The sequence below is a fragment of the Capra hircus genome, chromosome 15, assembly GCF_001704415.2.
Source record: "Capra hircus breed San Clemente chromosome 15, ASM170441v1, whole genome shotgun sequence".
Classification (NCBI taxonomy): domain Eukaryota; kingdom Metazoa; phylum Chordata; class Mammalia; order Artiodactyla; family Bovidae; genus Capra; species Capra hircus.
In genome coordinates this window covers 17,446,640-17,473,002 of record NC_030822.1, presented here as the reverse complement: position 1 = coordinate 17,473,002, position 26,363 = coordinate 17,446,640, and the positions used below count along the sequence as shown (strand labels likewise).

General features: G+C 36.4%; 1 protein-coding gene across 1 annotated transcript in view; it reads left to right on the top strand.

The window, feature by feature from the left end:
* Positions 1 to 26,363, top strand: part of PDHX (pyruvate dehydrogenase complex component X) — a 72,969-nt gene that overhangs the window by 32,392 nt on the left and 14,214 nt on the right. Inside the window, exons 3-7 of the mRNA XM_005690087.3 lie at positions 3,426 to 3,526; positions 13,307 to 13,506; positions 15,051 to 15,149; positions 23,336 to 23,510; positions 25,046 to 25,193. Coding sequence (XP_005690144.1) covers positions 3,426 to 3,526; positions 13,307 to 13,506; positions 15,051 to 15,149; positions 23,336 to 23,510; positions 25,046 to 25,193 — 723 coding nt within the window. The remainder of the gene's footprint in view (positions 1 to 3,425; positions 3,527 to 13,306; positions 13,507 to 15,050; positions 15,150 to 23,335; positions 23,511 to 25,045; positions 25,194 to 26,363) is intronic.

The following is a 26,363-nucleotide window of genomic DNA, read 5'->3' as shown; positions in this document are numbered from 1 at the left end:
GTAGCTTTCTCTGAGTTACAGACAAGATTCCTTTTTGGGTCTGATTCCTGCTTACTTCACCAGCCTAATCTCTCATCACTTCTCTCAGGTACTATTGGCAGATCCTTTGAAGTTCCCTGTTCTCTTTTGCCTCTGGGGCTTTGGGTGTGCTGTGCTTTTTGCCTGGATCACTTGCCCCTTTACTAGATTGCCTCCTCATCTTCTCAGGCTCAGATTTTTTTTTTTTTTTTTTAAGCCTTCTCTCATCTACCAAAAACTGTATTAGATGCCCCTCTTGAATGTTGCCATAGCATCCTGATTTCACCTAATCCCACTGTAATTTCCATTTAATTTGTCACAGGATAGTAAGGAAGCTTCATGAGGTCAGAAACCTTAACCATTTCCCCTCACTGTTGAATCCTCAGTGCCATAATATATTTTCAATAAATATTGGTTAAACAGGAAAATCTCTCTGGGGTTAGACAAAGAGCACCTATTAGGTGTTCAGTAAATATCTAACAGTTTATTTCATTAAAATAGTTTGCATTGGTTGTTCTGAACTATTTTAACTGAGGTATATTATAGCCATCTATGTGAAAATCTTGGTATTCAGTGAAGGAGTTTTAGTACCGTGAACTTCTAGAGCATATTTGTTATTTCTGCGTTTTAGATTTTCCTTCATGTTCTTTTATTGAGTATGCCTATTCATGTTGCTATGCCAGCTATTTTTGGTGGGTAGCCAAGGGGGTGTGTTTCTGTGTTTTGTATTTTTCTTTCTCCTTTTATTCTATTTTTGTTTTAGGTCTGTTTCTTATAAGCAACATTTATGCAGATTTGTTTTGTTTTGTTTTGACAATCTCTTACTTTTAGTAGGTGGTTTTAATCCATTTATATTAATTGCAGTTACTGGTATGTTTGAACTTCTGCCATTTTTGTGTTTTCTGGTTTTAGTCTTTGCTTTTTTCTTTTCATGCATCTGTCTTTAATTAAATAATACATTTTGTTATTATCTATATTTCCTGCTTTTATGAATGCTCTAGGTTATACTTCCATTTTTGTATTTTTTGGCATATACCATTAAGTTTTTAGGATACGTATTTAATTATATTTTGCCAGTGGAATGTAGAATTATCCAGTATTTTTTTCTCCTGTCTATATCAAAGTTCTATGTGTTTTATCAAGCCGAAAATAACCTTACCCACCTTGCTGTTTTTTCAGTGTTTGAGTTGTAAACTCTTTTAGCCCCTCGGAAGCTTCCTTGTGAACGATCGCTGGTTAGCGCTCTCTCGTTTCCTGTGCTGCTTGTGTTGCATAGGCCCTGCGGCCCCTCTGTCCGCCTTTCTATTTGATAAACTGCATTTTGTAGTAGGTCATCAATAAGTGGTAAATTTTCTTAGCTTTTATGTATCTAAAGAATACTTTTCCTTCATTCTTGAATGGTGGTCTGGCTGCATATAAAATTCTAGACAGTTATTTTTCCTCAGCTTTTTGAAGATATTACTCCCTTGTCTTCTGACCTCTATTGCAGCTGCTGAGAAGTGTGCTCTCAGTCTGTCATTCCGTTGAGGTAATCTATTTTTTTTCCCTCTTATAGCATTTAAGATTGTGTTTCTATTGTTGATTGTATGCAACTTCTATACAGTGTGTATCTACAATGTGGAGTCACGTGTATGCAGTAATTCTTTTTATCAAGGTATTACCTGCACAAAGTGTAAACTCAGTTAATTTTTATATGCACATGTATCCAGGTTACCAACACCTAGTCACAATGCAGAATATTTCCAGCAAGTTCCAAGACTCCCTGTATCCCCTCCTAGTCAATACATCATAGATCACCACACTGTAAACTCATTTAGTACTCTTTCATTTTGAAGATGCATATCTCTTTTCAGCTCTAGGAAATTCTCAGCAATTATCTCTTCAGTTACAGTTTCTCCACTCTCTCTCCCATCTCTTTCCTTGGAACTCCTTTGGACAAATGCTGCAGCCTCAATTTATGTCCTTAGCTGCTCTTTTCTACTTAACTTTTTGTATGCTCATATTAAGTTCCAGGTAGTTCATTGAAGCTGTCTTTAATTTACTAAATCATTCTTTCACTACCTCTAGAACATATCCATTGACTGTTTTTTTTTTAATATATATATAAAATTTCATTCACTGTATTTTTCATGTCTAAAATTTTCAATTCAGTTTTTTTTTTTCCTTTCAACCTGATAGTTTTGTTTCTGCACATTATTTTTCTTTTTTAATCTCTTGTTCTTGTGCTGGATCTTTTACCTTTGTTTCTGCTTCTAAACATCCTTAAGATACTTACTTTAAAATCTTTGGTGGGTTGCACTAAACAGATTGCATCTGAAATGGATTTCTGAGTCGATTGCTGATTTCTGTGGTTTTCCTTCTTGGCATTAAATTTCTTCATGTTTAGGAACTTCGTTTTGCCACTTACTTTTGAGGGGAATGTTTTTGTTTTACTTTCAGTGTCTTCCCACCTGTTCCTGAGTCTCCCCTCCCCCACCCCTCAATCCAGGGATATTGCTAGGTCTTGTTGATCCTTGGTATACCAGCAGATGCACTGATGGAACCAGAGGGCGGCTTGTCTCTGTTCCTGGTCTTCAGGTAGTTTTTGTTCCCTTATTAGTACCTTATTAGACCCACACTTCTGATTTAAAGCCATAGTTCTAGTCAGAGGTTTGGGTTCACTGTTTTATCAGTCTCCTGTTATAAGTAGAGCCCTGCTCCAGCCCTAGCCTTAAGGAGAGAATTGATGTGAGTAGTTCCCTGCTTTTAGTTCCCTTTGCGCCAAAGAAAACCACTATGCATCACCCTTCCTCTGTACCACCTGCTTTTAGATCCAGAAGCCAGCAGGTCAGGTTCTGCTCAGCATTTTTGAATATCCATACCATTTCTGTTGCACAGAAACACTTCTTATTTGACCTTAGCTGTGTCTTTGATTTTCTCTCATCATGCTTCATATGTTTTTATTCATTTTTGCTCTGTGCCAGCAGGGTTTCTGAACTCGCTTAAGATGTTAAAGAGGTGTTATTAATTGTAAAACTGTTGGAATAATAGTCAAAATATATTCAAAAGAAAGGACTGTGGGGTCTGGAATTGATTTGTTCAGAGGAGGATATGCATCCCCTACTATTCTCTATAAAATGTGATTTAATATTTGCTCAACAATCTCTGTAATCACTTTTTTATTATAAGAGATATAGCTTATGTCATTATTGGGCTTTTGGAAAATGTGAGAAAGCATACTTATACACATAAACAGAAACACACAGAAACATACACACAGTGTGAGAATTATTTGTCATTCCACAGCCCAGAAATAGCTGTTGAGTATTTTAATACTTACTATCATGTTTTAAACACTGTACACCCACCAACTCACATAACTAATATTCATATTTAAAAAACAAAACAAACCCAGTCTTGTTTTGTAGGTGAAGCTGTGAGTGCTGGAGATGCCTTATGTGAAATAGAGACTGACAAAGCTGTGGTAACCTTAGATGCAAGTGATGATGGCATCTTGGCCAAAATAGTGGTAAGTTTTTATTTTGATTGTTTTCAACAGGATGAAGGTTTCCTGTCAAGTTCTTTAAAATTGAGTTAGTGTTTATTTGTACCTCTTTGTTTATGTTGTTGTGGTTGTGTGTTTTATTTTATCTACATTATACATTTTAAGTTCAGATATTTAAAACATTTCAGTGTTAGGTCTAATAATAATCAGTGATGATCAGACAACATAGAACTATTTCAGCTATGATAAAGGTGCTCAGTATTGGAGGTTCTTCAGTGGAAAATGAGAAGCATTCTGACCTGAGGGATGAGAGAAGTATTCGAGGTGAAATTTAAAGACAAAGAGAACAATAGTTAAAGCTTGAGCTTGCAGTTTCCAAGTTTGTAGTTGGTAAATTTCGTTTTAAAGAAATGTTTTACTATAATCTTATGAAAACGAGAAATCTGATCTTCATCTATCCTCGAACTCCCAGGCCTGAAAGATGTATAAAGTCAGCTCATCTCCTTTCACTAGACAAGAAGTTTGAAGTTGTCCTGTGCAGAGTCTTACATGTGGGTTTCATAGCCACACTAAGTTTCCTGATACTGTCTCATCCTTACAGTTTTATTCATCTTTTATATTTTTACAGTTGTTTAAAATATAATTGCATAAAAATGTATCTGTGATTATGTGCTCAGTCATGTCTGACTCTTTGTGACCCTATGGACTATAATCCACCAGGCTCCTCCATCAGTGAGATTTCCCAGGCAAGAATACTGGAGTGGGTTGGCATTTCCTCTTACAGGGGATTTTCCTGACCTAGGGATCAAACCCATGTCTCTCCTGCATGGGCAGGTAGATTCTTTACCACTGCACTACCTGGGAAGCCCTAAAAAGATATGTGTATGGAATATTCCACATTCTTGCATGTTGTTGACACTCATATCTTTTGATAGCATATTTTCTGTTACATGAGCAAAAGAAAATATGCTGTGGGTCTAGTAAAACCAAAGACATTTCCTTTTAGGTCTAAGTTTTAATATACTGTAGTAGTTTTGAAAACTTCTCTCAACAGTCTTTGCTTTATAACTAATTAAAAATATGAAGCTGTTACTTCGAAAACTTTGGTTGTATTATTACATGCTGAAGTTAGTGTAACCCTTCAACAAAAATGTGTAGCAATACGAGAGAGGTAACTTAATTAACAGAAGGAAATATCATGTAGCCATTAAAAAGTAATTCCTAGGAAAAAATGTGATTTCATTATAAGTTAACAAAAATTCAAAATATTTTGGACAAATGCTTTTATAATTATATATAGATGGTGATTACAGTCTTATAGAACTTTAAATAAAAATATAAATATAGACAAGATTAGAATAAAGTGTTATAAAAATTTGAGGTTTGTCTTTGGGTAGTAGAACTAAATGATTCTCCTGCTCTTTTTTTTCTGTTTTTCTCTATATTCTTAATTTTCTATAATAAGCATTTTCTTGTAATGGAATATTAGAGTTTATATGAAAAGTAAGTGAAATAAAATGCATGAAGCCTGTCTGCGGTTACATGGTATACTCACTGATAGAGCATGTTTGTTTCTTACCTTCTAGGATAGTTAATGGATAGTGTGGTATAGCAGCTAAGAGCATAGACTCTGGAACCACACTGTTACCTGATCCATATAGATGATCAGTTCTGCCAGTTATTAGTTATGTCATGACTGGCAAATTCTTTAGCCTTCCTAGTAAAGTGGAGGTAGCTGTAATACCCTAGGTTATGGGGTAATAGTAGAGATGGAGATAATGCATATATGCTCATTACAAGGCCTATCACCCACCAAGTGTTGGTAACCATCACTGTTCCCATTATTATTACACTTATTCATTCAGTCTTGGTGACCATACTCCCATTTCAGCCTGCATATTTATCTCATAATTGGTGTTGGTTTTTGTGACTAGACATTATTAAGTGTCCATTCATGCCTCTGCAGCGTGATTTGTGCAGACACGCTGCACATCTCTTAGTAGTCCCTGGATGTGGTCTCACTCCTGAGCCACCAGCTCACCTCCACTTGGACCATGGATATAATGCCTTCTTTTGTACATTCTATCCAGAGACTGTACTTTGGAATGTCACACTTAATATTTTGTGCATTGTAATTTGTCAAATTCCTTTCAGTTGACATCTTCCCTATTGATAGCCATTGTTGAAAATACTTCCTAGGAGGAAGTATGAATGGAAGACTAAAAGTTCAGTACCTTTATAACTAGAAGAAAGTAAATGTTCTTACCAAAAATAGTTTATTTCACTAATTTATGGAGCATTTGTAAAGGAAAAATGTTTGAATTAGCACATGTAGTAAGCCCAGCTGTGTGTGCTTTTGGCAAGCTGTGTCTTTGGCCTCAGTTCTGGATTGTTTGGCTATGAAAGTCTTCCAGGATTGATAGCATTTTTCACTCAAGTGCTTAGTAATACATTTCAAATTAATAATGATGCCTTAGGTCAGGAGTACCTATTCATCTGGGCCCCAAAGTTCTGAAAAGGTGGTGTGAGGTGGTATGAGTGATAACAGCTTTAGTGGTACAAATAGCAGTTTCCTTGCCAAAGGCTGTATGTATGTGCTTTAGAGCTCTATGGCTTTATTATTATTCCACATGCATTTTGGATAATAGGAATGGGAGTATATTCATATCACAGTGCGTGCAATTTTATAGGGGGAAAAATGGAGGGAAGATTAAGGTGGTATTACTGATATTTTTAAAGCCTTTTACCGCCCCCCCCCCCCAATTCCTAACCTTTCCATGCGCAAGTTACACCTTTGTCTTTCATTCTGGAATAATTCTCACATTAGTACCCATAATAAAATGATTTTTATAGGAATACATGTAAGAGAATCTTACTTTCAGAATCAAGGAGTTGGTTAATTGAGCTTATTAAAAGGCAGGTAATGATATAAAACTCCAGTTTTTAGTTTGCCCACATATTTGAAAGATTAAGAATTATAATCTGTTTTGCTCTTCATAGGGATTTATTTCCATAGTCTTAGAGAGTTTTTTATTTTCTCCCCCACCCTGATTTTATTCCTTTCTTAGTAATCATAATTTTTACATCTGAATTCCATTTTAAATATAAAATATTAATTACTGTATTTCATTTAGAGCCAGAAAAAAAGCTTGAAAAGAAAAGTGAAGTCGCTCAGTCGTGTCCGACTCTTTGCGACCCCATGGACTGTAGCCTACTAGGCTCCTTCATCCATGGGATTTTCCAGGCAAGAATACTGGATTCTTATTCTTGATGGGAAATGGGTTGCCATTCCTTCTCCAGGAGATCTTCCCAACCCAGGGGCTGAACCCAGGTCTCCTGCATTGTAAGCGGATGCCTTTCTGTCTGAGCCACCAGGGAGTCCTGGTGGCTCATTTAGAGCCAGAAGAAAAGCTTAGACATTCTTAATATTAATAAAGAATAAGTGCTGCCAGTATAGATAATTTTATGATTTATTTCCAATTAAGTTAATGGGAGAGTTGTTAAAGTCTCATTTAATCACACTAGTAAATTGTCATGTAAAAACCTTAAAGTGTTACACGTGTATCAGTTCATAAGTTTAGTCTTTAATTTATTATTCAGCAAATTAGATAGCAGATGTTTTAAGTGGTAAAGTAATAAAATGGAGGGGATTCCCTGGTGGCTCATTGGTAAAGAATCTGCCTGCTAATGCAGGAGACCCAGGTTCGATCCCTGGGTTGGAAAGTTTCCCTGGAGAAGGAAATGGCAACCCTCTCCAGTATTCTTGCCTAGGAAATCCCATGGACAGTGGAGCCTGGAGGGCTACAGTCTATGGGGTCATGAAGACGTGAACATGACTTAGTGATTAAATAATAAAATAGAATATTAAGATGACTTTTGCTGAAGAGTTTAAGATTGGCTTCAGATATATTTAGGTTTACTATATAATTTGTCATACAGGTCAGGATGCTTTTGAGAGTGAAGAGAATGTAAGCTGTTAGGACACATTTAAACATAATTTTTTAAAATTTTAGTTTATTGACTGGCAATACAGTCATTGATTTTTATTTTGGGGTAGGCTGTTACTCTTCAAAACAATTTTCAAAAATAGAATTTTTTCTAAATTTTGTCATCTATATATATTAAAACAGATTTTTAAGATTCCTTTATTGATCATCCGAATATTGCAAAAAATAGTGCTCAGTGGTGTCCACCTCTCTGTGTCCCCAGGGACTGTGTGGCCTGCCAGGCTTCTCTTGTCCATGGCATTTCCCAGGCAAGAGTACTGGAGCAGGTTGCCATTTCCTACTGCAGGGGATCTTCCCGACCCAGAGATTGAACCTGTGTCTCTTGCATCTCCTGCATTGGCAGGTGGATTCTTTTACTCGAACCACCTGAGAAACCTATTACAAAAACAACAGATCATAATTATTTTGGGTACTGTTCCTCTGATTCAGTTTCTTCGCTATATCTCGCTCCAGTACTGTGTCACTGGTGTTTTCTAAAGAGTGGATCTTTTCACTGTGGTTTTATTTTATTGTTAGGTTCCCTCTTACCCTCCCTTATATTTTGTTAAATTGCTTGCAGTCTTCTTCAAAATTACCTTTTGTAGTTTGAAAATTATCAGTTGAAATTTGAAGTTGTAAGACCTTGCAGTTGATTCTTCTTCATAGACTGTATTTTTAATTGAGAAAATATCCTCTCAAAGCCCAGAGCAAATCTAAGTAAATGGGAAATAGTCTCAGTTCTAAATTTTTTAATACTGAAATGGATAAATGACATTAAAGTAATAAATGAGTCTGTGTTTCCCATGAACTAAAAATTAAATAATTTATCATGTGCTCTTCTTTTTTAGGCTTCCTTGTAAAAACAGCACTGTCTTGAGGTGCGAGGTGATCGTTTTGATCATGTGAATGTAATTTACAGACACGGTACTGATCATATTAACTGTTGTCTTTAGTGTCACACTGCATTTGACTCCTGACTTAGTAGCCCTGTGATCTAGAGCAAGTTATTTAGCCTTGCCTTCGCAGCCTCAGTTTCCTTATCTATGTGTGGGAATAATAATAGCACTTCAAAAGGTTTTTAAGAGAATTAAATGAGTGGATACTGTGCAAGAACAGTGCCCAGCACCTGAGTGGCAGGCAAACTGGTATACAAGGACTTAAGTGTTTCTTCTCCCCTTTGCATTTTAGCTTGTTGTTGATTTGTTTTCTCCTTTGTTGTATCTTACGTATCTTCCTTTTAAACCACTGTTCATTGTGCATGTAAGTTAAATATATATACCTTAAAGAACAAAAATTTCAAACTGTATAATGGTTCAAACTATGTTGGGAAAATCTGGACTGGTTTTAAACCAACTTTTAAGTCAGTCGTGTGACTCAGCTCATTTCTACTAACCATTGTATGTGCTCCTTCAGTCCTCACTTAGCAACTCTCAAGCTGTTCTGTTTTAAAGAAGACTATTTAAATAATTTTTTAACTTACTGATTATTTTTTAATGTCAAATCAAAACAGACAGTATTTATGAGCACCTTTAATGGAGTGGAGCCCCTCAAACAATTTCTCTCCTGGGAAGTACTGCTGTAGATATTTTGTGTCTTCAGTATCTCATATCCTTGGGTAGACTGGTGAGCTAATTAGAGGGGCTGTCTTTTAGCACTTTTGCAGATAATACATTTCAGCTTGTGGGGATTTCTCTGGTAAAGAGAACTCATACTAGGGGTCTGGGCCTACGGATAGAATTCAGACTCTGTGTGTACATGTATATCGAGAAATAGTTCGTCATAGGCCTCACCACTGCAGTGTCTCACATGCTGCTATTTACACTCTAGTGTTGCCAGCCTCGTGGCTGGGCCTTTTTGTATGAATTTTCAACCTTTAGCAATGAGAGGTTCGTGCTTGATCCATGTTGAGTATATTTTTTGTTTTAAAAATAACCCTAATCCTAACCCTAACTTGGTAAGGTCCTTAACATAGGTCTCAGCTATGATTTTTTGATGCAAAAATAAACAAGTGGGAATACATCAAACAGAAAAGCTTTATACAGCAAAGGAAACCATAGTAAAATGCAAAGGCAACCTGCAGAATGGGAGAAAATATATGTAAGTCATATATCGGATAAGGAGCTGATATCCAAAATACATAAAGAAGTCATATAACTCAATAGAAAAAAACAAGCAATCCAGTTTAAAAATGAGCAGGAGATCTGAATAGACATTTTTCCAAAGAAGACATGCAGATGGCCAACAGTTACATGAAAGGATGCTCCACATCATTAATCATCAGAGAAATGCAAACCTAACCACAATGAGGTGTTACCTCACAACTGTTAGAATAGCTGCTACCAAAAAGATAAGAAATAAGTGTTGGTGAGGATGTGGAGAAAAGAGAACTCCTGTGTACTCTTGGTGGGACTGTAAACTGTTGGTGGTGCAGCCACTATGGGAAGCAGTATGCAGGCTCCTAAAATTTAAAAATAGAACTATCATATGATCTAGCAATTCCACTTCTGATATTTACCCAAAGAAAAAGAAAACACTAACTCAAAAAGATACCTGCACTCCCATGTTTACTCCAGGATTATTTACAACAGCCAAGATACAGAAACTACCTAAGTGTCCATCAGTGAGTGACTGGATGAAGAAACTATAGAGTATAAATACACAGTGGAATACTAAGGATGAAATCTTGCTATTTGTAACAACACAGATAGAACTTGAGGGCAAAAAGTTGAAAAAAAAATGAAGGAGAGAAGTAAATAAATATGTCCATCTATATGTACATAAGGTATGAATTTAAATAAATATATATATGTTATACAAAAAAAAATCATAACTTGGAGAAAGACACCACTATAATCATAATAATAGCATCTTTCCCATCTATGTAGCATTTCCGAGATGTCTGGTACTATTCTAAGTGTCTTATATATAACTAATTTATTTCATATAATAACTCTATGAAGTAGTTACTATTATTACTTCCATTTTACAGATGAAGAAGCAGGCAGGGTGAGATAAACCTCACCAAGGTCACATAACTAGTCAGTAGCAGGGCCAGCATTGAAACCCAAAGAACCGTAAAAAATTGGAGGGGAGCCTATTAATTTAAATGACAGACTGTAGATCCAATATTTGAGCATTATTGAACTGTTTGTCAGAACTAAGTGTAAAACTCTTTCTTTTATTATTAAGAAATCAGTGATACAAGAGTAGGAGAGACTTTTGATCAAGTAAGTCAAGTGCCTGGGCCTCTGAGGCATCATTAAGCTCCAGATACTGTCGTAGAGCAGAGCACATCCACAGTCCTAACCCAGAGCAGTAACAAAGGCTCATTTGGTTTCTCAACACAGCTTTGAAAAGAGCATAATTTATTCTTTTGTTACTAAGTCCATCAATTTTAAATATTTGCTGACTACAACATAAGCAAATATATGCAGGAAACTAGCACACCTCTAAAAGATCTCTTACGGTACTAAGGGAATAGAAAAAGAGAAGTGGTCTTTAAGTTTGTATAGGGACTTTAGTGAAAGTGAAGTCGCTCAGTCGTGTCCAACTCTTTGCGACCACGTAGACTGTAGCCCACCAGGTTCCTCCGTCCATGGGATTCTCCAGGCAAGAATACTGGAGTGGGTTGCCATTTCCTTCTCCAGGGGATCTTCCCGACCCAGGCCTCCTGCATTGCAGGCAGACGCTTTAACCTCTGAGCCACCAGGGACTTTAGTGTGGCTTTAAATGGAACTATAATGGACATTGTTTTATTTTACTTTCTATTAATATATTAAAGTTGTGTGGTAGTATACCATTGTTCATTGCATTTGGGTTTCATGTTCCATCATGTCATTTTTTTAATGGAAAAATATGAATAGTTAAAAATAAAATTTGCTTAACACTTAGATATGGTGAAAAGGAAAATGATACTAAATGCTCATTATTGCCTACTTCTGAAGATATCAATAGGTAGTGTATATACGGAAGCATTTATATAATTTATTGCAATAAATGAAACAAAGGTGAGGTGTCAGTTTCAGATTCAGTATAATATCTGATTTCAGAAACCTGTTGATATCTCTAGGATAAACCTTCCCTTTTTTTAAACATGCTTTTTATTCGAGTGGTGTTCTTTGAACTTGGATATTGATCTCTTTCTGGTTCAGTTTTTATAGGAATTAACATCAAATGGACTTCATATCACTTAATACTTTCTATCAATTTTTTGAGAAAATTGGTCATTTTACTTTGTGATTTTGAGTTAGCAGTTCATAAGCAAGCAAATAGACATTTTTAAAAGAGGAAAAAATGTTAACCTATTAATAATCTTAACTCATCTTTTTGACATAGTTTTAAAAAAATGAGCAGTCCAAAGAAGTAAAACTTTTTAGTAAGTGACAAACAAATTGTTCTTGGATTGCTTAACATTTTTCCTCAGCTGCTATCCATTAAACATCTTTATTTAGTTTTATATACCAGTTTTTTATATGTATTTTGCTCCATCAGTAATGAGTAAATTTAGGAAGCTTGCTAACTCTCAAAACTTATTATTTTAATAGTGTACATACTAATAAGCATGAAAATTAGTGTTACTTAGAAATGTCAACCCCATGCTGTCACACTTTTACTTATAATTACCGTATTAGTGAACATCCTACAGTATATTATTCATTAAAGTATGTCTCTAATGAACCTTATTTAAAGTAATTGAAAGAGAATAATAGAAAATTTTAAAGAAAATTTTAAAGGACATTTTCTTCCAGTACTGAACTTATAATATCATCTGAAGGTTCTCCAGGGACTTCTTTTAATAATTAAATAAGAATCAACCTTTTCTTTGTAAATTAACCCTACCAAAATGCTTAATATATATTTGCATTAAAAAAATCATCTTGCCTTTATTTATGCATTTAATTGACATTATCTGTGAAAGAATGGTTAGCTGAGACACTGCCGTGTGTCTCATATACTGACAGAAAATTCATGAGGTTTTACTTTATGTCTTAGATTTTGTAATTATACATACAAGGGAAAAAGAAATGTGGAAAGGACACTTACTATGGACTTCCCTGGTGGCTCAGATGATAAAGAATCTGCCTGCAATGTGGGAGACCTGGGTTCGATCCCTGAGTTGGGAAGATCCGCTGGAGAAGGGAATGGCTACCCACTCCAGTATTCTGGCCTGGAGAATCCCATGGGCAGAGAAGCCTGACGGGCTACAGTCCATGGAGTCACAGAGAGTTGTGCTCAACTGAGACTAGGCGCACACGTGCACGTGCGTGCACACACACACACTTATTGTTAACCAAAGTAATTAACCAATTCCATCCATACAATGGGACATTTTTTTCCAGAGACTAAGTTTACTGAAAAGATTTTACTTTGAGTGCATATGACTTATTTGAAGGAGTTAATCCCTTATGAAGTGGAATTCCTAAGCCATTGTGGAAACTACCTGGGAAAGACAAATAGTTAAGATATGTACTACAACTCTTATTTTAGATTTCTACCGAATGACATCAAAAGGAAGATGGTAATGGTAGCTCTTACGTATTTGAAGCCTGTCAGAAAGAGGAGACATTCTCTGCTGGTTTTTTTTTTAAATTTCAGGAGTTAGCATTAGTAACGAAGGAGGCGAGTGGTGAAGGAAGGGGCGAGTGAGGGAACTTAGGCAAGGAACATGGTGAGTGGAAGGGAGGAGGTAGGCTAGCTCAGATGTAGGTTTTAGCTCATTTTAAGAGAGATTTCTAACAGGTACAGAGTTATGCAAAGAATAAACTACTTCACAAAATCATGAATCTTTCTCTGCAATTATTTTCTTTTTTAAATATAGGTGGCGGAAGGATCTAAAAATATACGGTTGGGTTCACTGATTGGTTTGCTAGTTGAAGAAGGAGAAGATTGGAAACATGTTGAAATTCCTAAAGATACAGGTCCTCCACCACCAGCTGCAAAACCATCAGTGCCTCCCCCCTCACCAGAACCACAGATTGCTACCCCTGTCAAGAAGGAACACCCACCAGGAAAACTGCAGTAAGTATGTTTATTTGAATAAATGACAGTGAAATTCACTCAATCGTGTCCAACTGTTTGAGACCCCATGGACTGTAGCCTGCCATGCTCCTCTGTCCATGGAATTCTCCAGGCAAGAATACTGGAGTGGGTTGCCATTCCCTTCTCCAGAATGGTACATTCTTAAATCTATTTTCTGATCTAAATGTGAACATGGTAAGTATTAGTTGCTCAGTTGTGTCTGACTCTTGTGTCCGTGTCTGACTCGTGTCCGACACCATGGACTGTAGCCTGCCAGGCTACTCTGTCTATGGGATTCTCCAGGCAAGAATACTGGAGTGGGTAGCCATTTCCTTCTCCAGGGAATCTTCCTGACTCAGGGATTGAACCCAGATCTACATTGTAAGCAGATTCTTTACCATCCGAGCCACAAGGGACACTTATTTGAATAATATTTGTGGATTGTTTTTTAAGATTATGAAACTTTTGGAATATTTTAATCATTATCCTATTTAAAACATCTTTGTAGATTAAGAAGTTGCTGACCTTCCCTTTCTTCTCTTAGGAAACTGAGGTCTAGGAATGATTATTTTACCATCATCTTTTATTCCACAGACAAATAATATTGAATACTGAAATATTCCAAGTACTATGAAGGCCCTATATATCCTGTGGAGAGCAAAACAAATATTTAGTGTCTGCATTGAATTCCTGAGTTAGGTTTTAAGATTCCAGAATGGAATTCAGTGTACCAAACTTCATTGTGTTCCTATTTATGGAATCCTAATTACTGTAATGTGAATTCCAATTTCAAATGTATAACTTATATAAAATGTAATTAGAATTTTAACACACATTTCTAACTACCCTGCATTTGAGTTTCTGACAAGTATTAAAGCTCCATATACAATATATATGTGTATTTATGTATTGTACACGTATATATATATATATATATACACAATGGAATGTTAGTCTTAACAGGGGAAGAAATGCTGACACATAATATGGATGAATCTTGAAGGTATGTAGGTAAAATAAACCAATCACAAAAAGACAAATAATGAATGATTTCACTTACGAGTTACCTAGAGTAGTCAAATTAGTAAAGACAGAGCAACGTGATGGTTGCCAGGGGCTGGTGGGAGGAAGGAATTGAGAGTTATTAATTGGTGTGGAGTTTCATTTTGGGAGGATGATAAAGTTCTGGAGATGGATGGTGATGATGGCTGCAGAGTGTTGTTACTGTACTTAATCCACTCAATAAAAACGCCTACAAATGCTTCAAATGGTAAATTTTACACATATCTTAACTATAATAAAAACTGCATGAAGGAGCAATATAGTTTCTTATAATATTTCAGAATAGTAATTAAATTTGTGTGAAAATGTCTTATTAGTAAAATAAACCAGATTATTATGGATTAACTTATTTGACTGTCACTGTCTATAGAAGTTGTTTTAGGTTCATTATACATTTTTAGTTTTCTAATTATCAGCAAAGCTGTTGACATTTAGAATCAAATGTGTTAATTGGTTCCTTTAATTTTATATTTTCTTCTTAGGTTCCGTTTAAGTCCAGCTGCCCGCAATATTCTGGAAAAGCACGCGCTGGATGCTAACCAGGGCACAGCCACTGGCCCTCGGGGGATATTCACTAAAGAGTATGTGTGTGCTTTTTGTAATACCCAGGTCCAGTATTTATCATGATCATTGCTGAAAGTGTTTAAAGAAGGACTTATTCAGTGTAAGATTTAAAAGGAAATTCACTGCGCTTCTGTACTTTTAATTGCTTTTGTCAGCATAAAATTGTATTTTATGCAAGGGTTATTTTTTTGAATAATTGCAGCGTTACTGAAGAACAGTTCTCATTTGATAACTAAGCCAGAATCGTAGAAAAGATGATAAATGGAGAAAATTAGTGTGCAGAGTGGTGAATCTTTGCATTGTTTTAAGTTCGTATGAGCTAATAATGTAATCACATGTGTATGATCAAAGCAATTTCCATCTCATTTTAGATTTTCTTTTCTATTCCATTCATCAGTCTATCCATGAATTAGCACTTCATTTTTTTTTTTCTGGAACCACACTCCTAGTTAGAAATATTTTACAGTAAGTTTTAAAATCTGATCAGTTCAGTTCAGTTGTCTCTGACTCTTTGTGACCCCAAGGACAGCAGCACACCAGGCTTCCCTGTCTGTCACCAACTCCCAGAGCTTGCTCAAACTCATGTGCATTGAGTCGATGACGCCATCCAACCATCTCATCCTCTGTCATCCCCTTCTCCTCCTGCCTTCAATCTTTCCCAGCTTCAGGGTCTTTTCCAATGAGTCAGTTCTTTGCATCAGGTGGCCAAAGTATTAGAGTTTCAGCTTCAGCATCAGTCCTTCCAATGAATATTCAGGACTGATTTCCTTTAGGATGGACTGGATCTCCTTGCTGTCCAAGGGACTCTCAAGAGTCTTCTCCAGCACCATGGTTCAAAAGCATCAATTCTTTGGCATCCAGCTTTCTTTATAGTCCAACTCTCAGATCCATACATGACTGCTAGAAAAACCATAGCTTTGACTAGACAGGCCTTTGTTGGTAAAATAATGTCTCTGCTTTTTAGTATGCTATTTAGGTTGGTCATAGCTTTTTTTCCCAAGGAGCAAGTGTCTTTTAACTTCATGGCTGCAGTCACCATATGCAGTGATTTTGGAGCCCCCCAAAATAAAGTCTCTCACTGTTTGCATTGTTTCCCCATTCTATTTGCCATGAAGTGATGGGACCAGATACCATGATCTTCGTTTTCTGAATGTTGAGTTTTAAGCTAACTTTTTCACTCTCTTTCACTTTCATCAAGAGGCTCTTTAGTTCTTCTTTGCTTTCTGCCATAAGGGTGGTGTCATCTGCATATCTGAGATATTAATATTTCTCTCGGTAGTCTTGATTCCAGCTTGTGCATCATCCAGCCCAGCATTTCCCATGATGTACTCTGCATATAAGTTAAATAAAATCTGATAGCACTCTCTTTTCTCTTATTTTTCAATAAACCAGTTTTCTTGTTTTATTTTTTTTTCTTCCAAATGGTTTTTAAATAATTTATCTAGCCCCACTGGTGGGGTTAGGCAGGAAGACTATGATATTTTTATTGGGACTATATCATATTAAATTAATTTTAAGTTTTGTGAGTTTCAAGAACATATTGAAATAGATGGCACCTGCTCTATCAAAAATTAGTCTAGTGAGACAGACAAAGATTAATCAAATAGGCATATGAACTAATGTGAAATTGCTGTAGTAGTGTATGCCATATTCCTATTAGAGTAATATTAAATTTTCAAATTGAGTTAGCATTTTGAAGCAATAAACTCTTCCCAGTTTATCTAATGTTGATAAGAAGTGATCAGTAATGTTGGCTAAAATTTTTACAAGTTGAGATAGAGCAGTTATTAAATTATTAAGTGGCAATGCCTGACCAGGTGACTTTCCTTTCTTTTCATTGGATTATTTTACTTCTCATTAAAGCGCTGGTTTATTGATGAATATTTCTTTTAATGAAAGTAGTATAGCTTTAATTTTCAGATATCCTGTTATCTGTACTTCAGCCTTACTGATTTGTTTTTAAAGCACATAATGTGAAGTTTGTGCCATACTCACATGAAATCAGCTATTCTGACCCCTGGCTGAAAGGCAGCAGTCAGCTATTAGTTAAACAACTTACAAGTTTCACTTAACCATTAAAAATTAAAATAAAGAATCCTGATAGGTAGTTAAGCCTAGGTTTTTGCCCACATCAATCCTTATTTAATATCTACTGCTACTGCTAAGTCGCTTCAGTCGTGTCCAACTCTGTGCGATCCCATAGACGGCAGCCCACCAGGCTCCCCGGTCCCTGGGATTCTCCAGGCAAGAACACTGGAGTGGGTTGCCATTTCCTTCTCCAGTGCGTGAAAGTGAAAAGTGAAAGTGAAGTCGCTCAGTCGTGTCCAACTCTTAGCGACCCCATGGACTGTAGCCTACCAGGCTCCTCCATCCATGGGATTTTCCAGACAAGAGTACTGGAGTGGGGTGCCATTGCCTTCTACTTGTATGTTAATTTTGTTAATCTTCTACCAACCTATACCTTAATAATAAAAAGTCTCTGTAAAAATGGGTCAAAACAGCTTTCTTTATAACATGATACACTTACCTATATATCTGAAGAAGATAAAGAGTCTATATGTAATTCATTAATTGTTGAAGACTTAATGAAATGCCAAATAATAATAGGTGTACCATAGAAAAATCAATTCTGCAAATTTGTAAAAGATACATTGGAGCAGAAGACTTGAGGTAAGGAGATAAGTTAAGAGGCTCATAAAGTAGTCCAGGTAGGAGAGAATGAGTACCTGAACACGGGTGAGAATGTAAATGATGGAGACAGCGTTATAAGGAGAAAATCCAGAAATCTGTTGAGAATGGAGCAGGAGAGCAGCAACTCAAGGTGTGTACTTAGGATCCTGGGCCAGGTGATGTCTTGGCCCCATGAAACAAGGGATTGGTGGAACCACTTGTCTTGATGGAGTAACTGATGAATAATGTGTTTGGTTTGAAGCTTATTGTCAGTGCCAACAAGCCAGATTGCAGATATCAGGGTCACTGAGGTGAAGATGCGTCTCTGGAGACAGTTCAGAACTAGAGATGTAAGTTTGATAATAAACTGATAAAGTTATGACTGAGATAATAAATAGGAAAACATTTTAAAAGGCACAAATTTCTGTGTTGGAAGATATCTAGGAGATGAATGTGAGTCAAGGAGGAAGGGATCTGAGAAAAGGCTCTTGAAGCTTAGAGGGCAGAGCAGTGGTGTGAGTGCAGTGGGATAAAGAAGTAGAATTTTCTTCTTCTTTCCCTTCTCTCCGTATGTGCTTAATACATAAATGATGAATAAAGATCTTTTATAAACCCAAGTTGAAAGTCATCATAGTAGGTCTAACATTTCCTGAGGAGGACAGAATGGTGTTATCTTATTGGATACCCTAAAGGAAGCACTGTTGCAGAGTTATGTTTTTTATATCTTTGCCATCTTTGTCTTCTTGTTACCTGATCCTTTCCCTGCCCTTATTCTTTAAACCTCCACCATAAGAGAGTCAAAACCTTCAGTCTTCAAACTGTGACATATTACAAAAGATTTTATGAGAAAAATGGATCCTTAAAGCATGCTTGTATACCACTAAAGATGCCTATGTTTTGAGTTAAACACTGAGGTGAGCTTTGGAAAAAATTTTGTCTTCATGTCATCTACAGAAAGGTTTACTTGTGGTAAGACTGAGAAATTGCAGGCTTTGGCATAAGCTGCACCCAAATGCCTTAGTACACATTGTTGAGGTGCATCCTTTCTCCTTACGTTGTCAACTAAAAATTCAAGTAGAAGAGAAAAGAGGGAGTTACTTCTGACCCATTGTGTTTACGAAGAAAATCAGTGTCATGGTTGCTGTTTTAATGTTGCATTAAGCAGACATATTGCCCAGAATATATATTGTGCAAAAGCACATAGACTTGACTTGGCCTATACATGTAACATGATTTTAAGAAAAGAAGTGCCAAGGACGCTGTTGGAGGCAGAACACACTTACATTCTTGGCCTGTAGCCTAGCTTCTTTGGTGTATCTGTGTCTTGAATCATAGCTGTAGCTAATGCTTGTATTCATGTCACAGTGTCACAGATGCAGTATAGTAGGCATGACAGTCGTGTCGTATGTTTTCAGTAATATTTCTTTTTAGAACTAATTCTTAGCACACCCAGATGAATTAAGGGATCTGGTAGAGAAGGTTCTACCCTAAGTGAATGCCCAAAGCTTCCTCTGCCTTTCTGCAGAAGTGGGTGATGTATCAGTTTTTCTCAATTTTTTTAATGTCCACCTAATTCTTCAAGCTTAGGCTGATTCTTTATTGGACAGAAAGCATTAAAGTAATTCTCTGCATGACAGAAACTGAATTATTGGCTGTTATTAACCAATGATTAACAGTCATCCTTTATGAGGTATATAAGTATAAACTTAGCAACAAAAGTTTACTGTGAGCCTGTGGCCAGAATTTATTTTCCGCTACTTGTTTATGATTAATGACTCTTAGAGATGAACCTAAACTGCTTTTTCTTGATGAAAATAGTAAGTAATAGTTATGCTGATTGTGAAATAAAAGTATATCTATTTAGTCTGACCAACCTTTTTTTTAAGTAGATGTATTTAGGCATTATTTTAGATTTTTTTTAGTTTCCTCGAGTTGTTGTTGTTGTTGCTTTGTTTGTTTTTAACTGATTACTGAGGGTGCACTAGTGATCCCTGAATGAGAAAATCAATGTGTTTTGTATATGCCATTGTGATGCTGAACTTTAGTTTAATACCCAGATTAATAATAGATTTTGTTAGAGAGACATATTTAATTACCTTAGGTGATGAAAGGGGACTAGTAATGTTAGACTGTGACTTGTAAGAACTCTTAAAAGCAAAATATCTTTTGTTAAAGGCATTTTTTAAAATCAATAAAAGGTCTATTTTATATCAGTGCTCACACTTTTATCTATGTGGCCAAAGTTTTGACTCATGACATATATCTCTAGCGAATATAGGGCAGTCATATATTTCATCTATAAATTGTCACAATCAACTGGAAAAATGGCACTTCTGATTATAAATACCATAAGTAAGTTAAAGTGAGTGAAAGTCATTTAGTCGTGTCCGACTCTTTGCGACCCCATGGACTATACAGTCTGTGGAATTTTCCAGGCCAGAATACTGGAGTGGGTAGCCGTTTCCTTCTCCAGGGGATCTTCCCAACCCAGGGATGGATCCCAGGTCTCCCACATTGCAGGCAGATTCTTTACCAGCTGAGCCACAAGGGCAGCCCAAGAATACTAGAGTGGGTAGCCTACCCCTTCTCCAGTGGATCTTCCTGACCCAGAAATTGAACCGGGGTCTCCTGCATTGCAGGTGGATTCTTTACAAACTGAACTATCAGGGTAAATTAAAAGTTAACTTCTAAACAGGAGTAAGCTTGTGGTCAAAACCCTTAAGAGTACATAAGCTCATTCCCTGGGACACTCAGTCTTTCTGTCATCACCACCATGGTGTGGCTCAACCTCGGAGCACCAGCATTGCCTCCAGTTATGTTCCTGTTAATTTTGTGTGTCGGATGAAGGGCCTTTGTCAGGAGGTCCTACTTTTAGCTCCATATTTAGACGAGGTAGATAAAGCATTTCTTCATTCAGTCCCAGCACACATGCATGCTCAGTCACTCAGTCGTGTCTGACTGTTTACAACCCTATGGTCTGTAGCCCGCAGGCTCCTCAGTTCCAGAATTGCTGTCAGTCTGAGGTAGGCGTATTTCATTCTATTCTAGTCTTTTCTTATGAGAACAGTTTGTTCTGACTCTGCCTTAGTTTAGTTGACATCCTCTGCATAGGTATTGGAAGAGTAGTAGAAAATACAGAGGCTTTGGAGTTGGTCACACCGAGGTTTGTTCCCAGCCCTGGCAGCTCCTGGCTGCCTGCCTCTTCAGCGTCATCTGTAAAGCCTCTCTGCTGTGTCCGTTGCACTCCTTCTACGCTGGGCTTTGTTCTTAGAAGCCCTAATTTCCCTGCCTTTGCGCTTGGCTGTTCTCTGCCTCGTAACATGCTTTTCCCAGCTGTTCTTGAGACTTGTTCTTTCATGTCCTTCACAGAAATAATATGTCTTCAGGCCTTCCCTGACCATCCTGTTTTAAAATAACACCTCCTCTCACCCATGACTTTCAACCTCATTACCCTGCTTTATTTTCTTCACTTGCTATCTGTTCATTTGTTTACTTGATTAATGTGTTGACTCTCCTATAGAATAACACTCCTTGATGGGACGTGTCCATGTATTTTCAACACCTAGGAGAATAGTAGGTGCTTGACAAGTACTAACTTGGAATGGAACCTGTTTGTTTTTTTTGTTGTTGTTTTAGCTTTTACTGGAGTATAGTGGATCTACAACGTTGTGTTAGTTTCAGGTGTACAGCAAGGTGAATCAGTTAGACATATACACATATCTAGTCTGTTTTAGACTCCTCTCCCACATAGTCCATTACAGTAGAGTTTCCTGTGTTCTAACCTCTTTGGACCTACTTACTTATTTATGAATAAGGGAGGGAGTAGTATCCTCTCACATGGGTGGTGTAAGATTACGTAATTAACATAACCACAATACGTACACAGGAGGCTCATTTTTCCACTTTTATTCCCTCTTTCCTAACCTAAAGGTCGAGGATGATTTGAAACTTCTTTATCAGTCTGACATCTTATCTTAAATGTCAGTTCTTTAACTTTGAAGCAAGTAAGTTACTTGCACTTGATATTAAGTTCATGGATCCCTTTCTGGACCTGATATACAAAGCATGGATTCTCCTTCCTTAAAAATGTGCGTGTACACTTTGGGAGATCCCTCCCTTGATGTCCCCCAGGCAGGAGCATTCCTATCTGTGTCACTTTTCTATTGCTGCATGACAGATTGCAACAAACTTAGTAGCTGTTTAAAACAACACCCACTTACTGTCGGACGGTGCTGTGGATCAGAAATCCTGGCCCAGCATGGCTGGGGTTCTGACCCATGGTCTCACAAGACTGAAATCAAGGTGTCAGCCAGGAGTAGGATCTCATCTGCAGGTTGGAGCCCTCTTCCAGGCTCACATGGTTGTTAGTAGGATTCAGGTCCTTGGGTAGTAGAACTCTTACCCTTGTTTATTTGCTAGCTCTCATCCAGAGATTGCTCTCACCTCCTGGAGGCCTCCTTCAGATCTTTTCCATGTGGTCATCTCCATAGACAGTTCCTAAATGCCTGTTTGTTTCTCCAAGGCAAGTAAAAGAATTTTTCTCCATTCAGATTTCTTCTTTTAGGAATTTTCTCTTCCTTTTAAAGACTGAACCATGGATAGGTTGCCTTTTGATTAACTCAGTGTCACTGATTTAAGGCCTTAATGGATATGTCTACAAAATCCATCACTTTGTCCTCAAAGGCAGCCTAATCATGGGAGTGACATCCATCATGTTCACAGGCCCAGCTACACTCAGGAGAGATGGTGTGGGGGGTATACACCAGGAGCAGCAATATTGGGCAGTCTCAGAGTTAACATTCTTCCTACCATGTGATAATACCAGATCACTAACTGCATTTAAGAAATTTCAGAAATATAAATTGCCTTTGGATTTGTGTCACCCTGAAGCCATTTTTAGATTATGTAAAATCTTCTTTGTTTAAAAAAATTAAGTTTAAAACATTTTTAATGTAGGACATTTTTAAGTACTATTGAACTGTCAGATTAAAATTTTCAAAAAAGCTGTTTTGTGTAAGGAAATACATGACTTTATGCCACTATAACTTAGAATGCATTGAGAGCTTGACATGGTAGTCTAACTATATATCCTTTTAATAAACAAAGACACCTTTGTTTTGCAGAATAATACAAAAGCAAGTCTGTTACTTGTTTAGTTATTTTTCATTCTAAATGCTTTTATGGGTTAGGTTTATTACATTAGATTGTGCTGATAACATTTGGGCATAATTTTAAGTCGTATGATTTCCTGGCCATAAACAGTCAAATGTGCTCCAGTGCTTTAGTAAATATCCTAATGAAAGTCATATGTACAGTAAGCTTAACACTCTGTGAATGCTATGTGAAAATTATTTCACAAGTACTAAGAATGAGGGTATGGTTTACTTTATGAGTTGCTTATCTGCCAAAAGACACCTCCCTCCTGAAAAAAATACTCATTTCTTTTATCTTCCCTTCACATGTAGCCTCCATTTTCTGAACTTTCTTGGATTCCTGGTTGCTAATCATGGTTATCTAACTCCCTTATCTCCAGGGATGCTCTCAAACTGGTCCAGTTGAAACAGACGGGCAAGATCCCTGAACCCAGACCCACCCCCGCCCTGCCAGCCACTCCCGCAGCGCCTTTGCCCCCACAGGCTGCAGCCACACCATCTTATCCCCGGCCGATGATCCCTCCTGTATCCACTCCCGGACAACCTAATGTAGAGGTAACGTCATCTGAACAGATTTTTATTTTTCAGATTTAACTGAGAGAAAAAATAAGAACCATTACTCTTATGGGTTCTTTTACTAGTGCATTATGAGCTACTAGTAGCAGCTCAAAGTGATAAAGACACAAATACTCTGTTTCGCACATTTCAGTAAACAAAATTTGTTTATACAGTGCTCACTTCCAAAGAGAATTATGCTTCAATTTAAATTTGCCACAAGTTCCACAGTGTGCGTGCCATGTATCTGCCCTATAATAATGATACTTTCCGTGTCTTTTTTCCTTGGGTGTGCTACTAGTTATTAATAGCTGACATCAGCTCCGTTTTGTGGATATGTTTTATTTTTGACTAACAATGTTGAAAAAACCTTGTTTTAGTGAAAAACCTGTAGAAATTGTATAGCTCATCATTCTCTCCCTCTTGGATACATGCCCATTTTTGTTTTCGAATTACTCCGTTTTACCTCTCTGTCTCCCTTTCTTGGTACTTTTTGTGTCATTTGCTTGCCATCAGAAGAAATGCAGGATAATCATGTTTGTTTAAAGTTGAATGGGCACTGAAAAAAATAAAGCTACAGTGCCTTTTCTGATGGAGAAATATATTCAAATGTACTATTGGGAAAGAATTAAAAATAGTACAAGTTTCATGAGAAACAGATTTTTGAAATGTATGTTAATGATTCATGTCTACATACACAACAGTTTATGAGGAATCAGATCTTATTTTTTTAAAAAATAAGTTATTCAAATTTGGCAGATAAACTTTAAAATTCTTTTGGTATATAAACATTTATTTTATTTGATCAGATGTTTTGCTAGTATAAAATGTTTGATTCTCTTAGCATTTGTAAAAAAAAGTCAGCTATACTTTTGACTTTTTATTATCCTAAGTGATTATAATCCTGCCCCAGAATGAAGAACAAAAAAGGAATTATCCATAATTAAAGGTCCATCATGTTTTTGTTAGAGGTTCAAGAAACAGAATTGAAAAGCAACGGTAAAGTTATAAGAAGACCTTCTTATCTCATTCGTACTTTATGAGTTTATTGAAAATAAGATATCATGTGATTTGCTTTATTCTTAACTACAAATCAAAATAGAAATAATTTGGGAGATTAGTATTTTGGATTATCTTTTTCTCATGTATGCCATTTTAATAAGAATTCCCTGTAGTTGTGTTGTTGATATGTTGATTGCTTTGAGTTTTAAGAAGTGACGTTTGTAACAAAAGCTACTTACAGGCTTATAGGTAATATCTCAGTAAGCACACCCATTAGGGGATTATTTATGATTTGGTATGTTTCCTTTTCTTTTTTTAAAGAAAATGTGGTCTTTACTCCTGACAGCCACTTTTGGCTGTGTTATGTCTTTATTGCAGCTCAAGGGCTCTCTGTTGTGGCGCACAGGCTTTCCAGTATTAAACTTTATTTTCTTAAGTTAGGTCATTGAGACTGGATTTCAGTTATACAGTTTATTTGCTTGTTTTTTTCAGTTCTGTTTATGATTTAATGGACACGTTATCATTCTTTGCAGGGCACATTCACTGAAATCCCAGCTAGCAATATTAGAAGGGTTATTGCCAAGAGATTAACTGAATCTAAAAGTACTATACCTCATGCATATGCTACTACTGATTGTGACCTTGGAGCTGTCCTAAAAGCTAGACAAAATCTGGTCAGAGGTTAGTAAAACTGAGTTTATATAATGTCATACACATGCTAAACTGTTATGATATCCTTTGTTTATAAAATGTACATTGTGTATCTTCTTAGTTCAGTTTCATCATCTGGGCATATTTTAGTATTAGAAAAGAATTCTCTTTTCCTATAAGAAATAAATGGATTCCATAGTATTGAATACATCATACTTATTGGAACGATATCTGAAGAAGCAATTCTTAACATTTTAGAACATAAAAATATCCAAAAACTGATTTAAGAATATTTTAAAGATATCTTAAGATATCACTCTTCATTATACATTTTAATTTTTAGTTCATATTTAAAATGTACTTTCATGATATTAAATTTGTATTGTTCCTCTCCCCAGTCAACTAAAACTAAAGTTGCTGAGAGACATAAACTTTTTAGTATAAACTGATGTTATTTTCTGTGTTTTTGATAGCAGTCATTCTCATGGGTGTATCTCCTTCATTTTTGAAAGATGTTTTTGCTGGGTGTAGAATTTTAAGTAAACAGGTATGGGTTTTTTTCTTTTTTAAATTTTGTTTTTTCAGTAATTTTAAAGGTATCATCCCATTATCTTCTGACCTACAGAATATTGGCTGCCATTCTTTTTCTTTGTTCTCCTATGATGTTTTAGCAGCATGACTGTTTCGTGCTTAAAGCTTTTTATTTCCCTTTTTGTTTTTTGACCTATTGCATTTATCCTGTCTGGGTTTCTCTTAGCTTATCTGTTTTGTGATTTGTGTCTTTAATTAATTTGAAAACTTCTAGATACAGTTATTTGTAACTATATCTTCTGCTTCATATTTTTTTCTCCTGTGAGCTCTAATTATAAATATTAGACATAATTCTAAAGCTTAGATATAACCTCCGTTCCTTAATGGGCTCAAGAAAGTTACGATTTTGTAGTTGATCTTGCTTTTCCTCTCACCCTATTCAGATGGGCACAGCTTTCTCTTATGGCTGTCTACATCCTAAATGAAAGCAGGCCTGGTAAATCAGTCTAGCTATAGGCTTTCAAACCTGACAGATTCTAACAGTCCACGGAACCAAATGGAAAGCTATTTTAGACAGCGTGATCAATAGTCAGAAAGTTAACCCTGGAAGCTCCCCTTGGTCTCAAATTAAACTTGCTTAGTTTTGTATGACTTAGAGGTTATTGTGGC